Here is a 1,841-nt window from a genome sequence, read left to right on the forward strand (position 1 = left end):
CTGAGCCTGGAGAGCCCGTGGCCGGCGCGCGGGCACCTGGCGGGCCCCATGGAGTACCAGTACCAGCGCCCGGCGGGCGCCAACGGCAGCCTCAACGGCAGCGCGGCGGGGCCGCGCGCGGGCCCCCCCTACCCCCTGCACGTCACGCTGGCGCTGGTGGGCCTGGCGGGGCTGCTCATGCTCGTCACCGTCTTCGGCAACGTGCTGGTCATCATCGCCGTCTTCACCAGCCGGGCCCTGAAGGCGCCGCAGAACCTCTTCCTGGTGTCGCTGGCCTCGGCCGACATCCTGGTGGCCACCCTGGTCATCCCCTTCTCCCTGGCCAACGAGGTGATGGGCTACTGGTACTTCGGCAAGGTGTGGTGCGAGATCTACCTGGCGCTGGATGTGCTGTTCTGCACCTCGTCCATCGTGCACCTCTGCGCCATCAGCCTGGACCGCTACTGGTCCATCACGCAAGCCATCGAGTACAACCTCAAGCGCACGCCGCGCCGCATCAAGTGCATCATCGTCATCGTCTGGGTCATCTCGGCGGTCATCTCCTTCCCGCCGCTCATCTCCATCGAGAAGAAGAGCGGGCAGCAGGCCGACCAGCGGGCGGCGGGCTGCAAGATCAACGACGAGAAGTGGTACATCATCTCCTCCTGCATCGGCTCCTTCTTCGCCCCCTGCCTCATCATGATCCTGGTGTACATGCGCATCTACCAGATCGCCAAGAGCCGGACCCGCGTGCCGCCCGGGCGGCGGGGCGAGCCCTCGGAGAAGAGGCAGAACGGGCTGGCCGACAAGGAGGCCGCGCCCGCCACCACCAAGCTCAACGGGGACAAGGCGGCGGGTGGCGCGGACCAGGAGAGGGAGGTCAACGGCTTGGACATGGAGGAGACGTCCTCTTCCGAGCACCAGGAGACCCACCCGAGTAAGAAGCCGGAGAAGCCGCCCAGGGGCAAGGCCAAGACCAAGCTGAGCCAGATCAAGCCGGGGGACAGCTTGCCCCAGCAGGCGGAGGAGGAGAGGGGTGCCAAAGGGTCGCGCTGGCGGGGGAGGCAGAACCGGGAGAAGCGCTTCACGTTTGTGCTGGCCGTGGTGATCGGGGTCTTTGTGGTCTGCTGGTTCCCCTTCTTCTTCACCTACACGCTCACGGCGGTGTGCAAGAGCTGCTCCGTGCCCGAAACCCTCTTCAAGTTCTTCTTTTGGTTCGGCTACTGCAACAGCTCCCTGAACCCCGTCATCTACACCATCTTTAACCACGACTTCAGGAGGGCCTTCAAAAAGATCCTCTGCAGGATGGACCGGAAAAGGATCGTGTGATGAGCGGACGGTGCAGGGCTTGGCCACGCGAGAGAGAGAAGCGCAGGTCCCTTGGGCTGGTTTTGCAGGTGGGGTCGTCCCCTCCTTTTCAAAACTGCGATGAGACGAGCTCTGAACGCACTGGGCAGCAAAACCACAGGAGCGACAGCAGGCAAGCGAGGCGTTCAGGGTTTGCTCGCCAGTTGATCAGTGGATACGTTTGTGACTCGCACGCTTGCCCCTTGAAAAACTGAAATGAAACGCTGACATCCATGCCCGAGAGAGGATTGCACAGCTCCGGAGGCACAGAGGTTTTTTTCTTTTTTCTTTTCGGCTGTGTAGTTGAAAGTTTCAAATCCTTGTATAAAAAAAAACAGTATTGCATCCTGTATGTCTTAATTTTTGTAAGGCCATCGGCTTTGAAATGAACGCTTTCGATATTTTCAACAACTTGAAGCATTAAACAGCAAAAACACCACGATTATTGGAGCCATCTCATCAACTCAGCAGCCTGATAGTATTATCAAGGTTTTCAGACGTGCTCTCGGATTTCA

General features: G+C 60.0%; 1 protein-coding gene across 1 annotated transcript in view; it reads left to right on the forward strand.

Annotated features, from left to right (window-relative positions):
* Positions 1-1,465, forward strand: part of ADRA2A (adrenoceptor alpha 2A) — a 21,811-nt gene extending 20,346 nt beyond the window's left edge. Inside the window, exon 3 of the mRNA XM_019502157.1 lies at positions 6-1,465. Coding sequence (XP_019357702.1) covers positions 6-1,308 — 1,303 coding nt within the window. The 3' untranslated portion in view covers positions 1,309-1,465. The remainder of the gene's footprint in view (positions 1-5) is intronic.
* Positions 1,466-1,841: the final 376 nt, after the last annotated feature.

The sequence above is a fragment of the Gavialis gangeticus genome, unplaced genomic scaffold, assembly GCF_001723915.1.
Source record: "Gavialis gangeticus isolate Ggan-Ray unplaced genomic scaffold, GavGan_comp1, whole genome shotgun sequence".
In the NCBI taxonomy this organism is placed as follows: domain Eukaryota; kingdom Metazoa; phylum Chordata; order Crocodylia; family Gavialidae; genus Gavialis; species Gavialis gangeticus.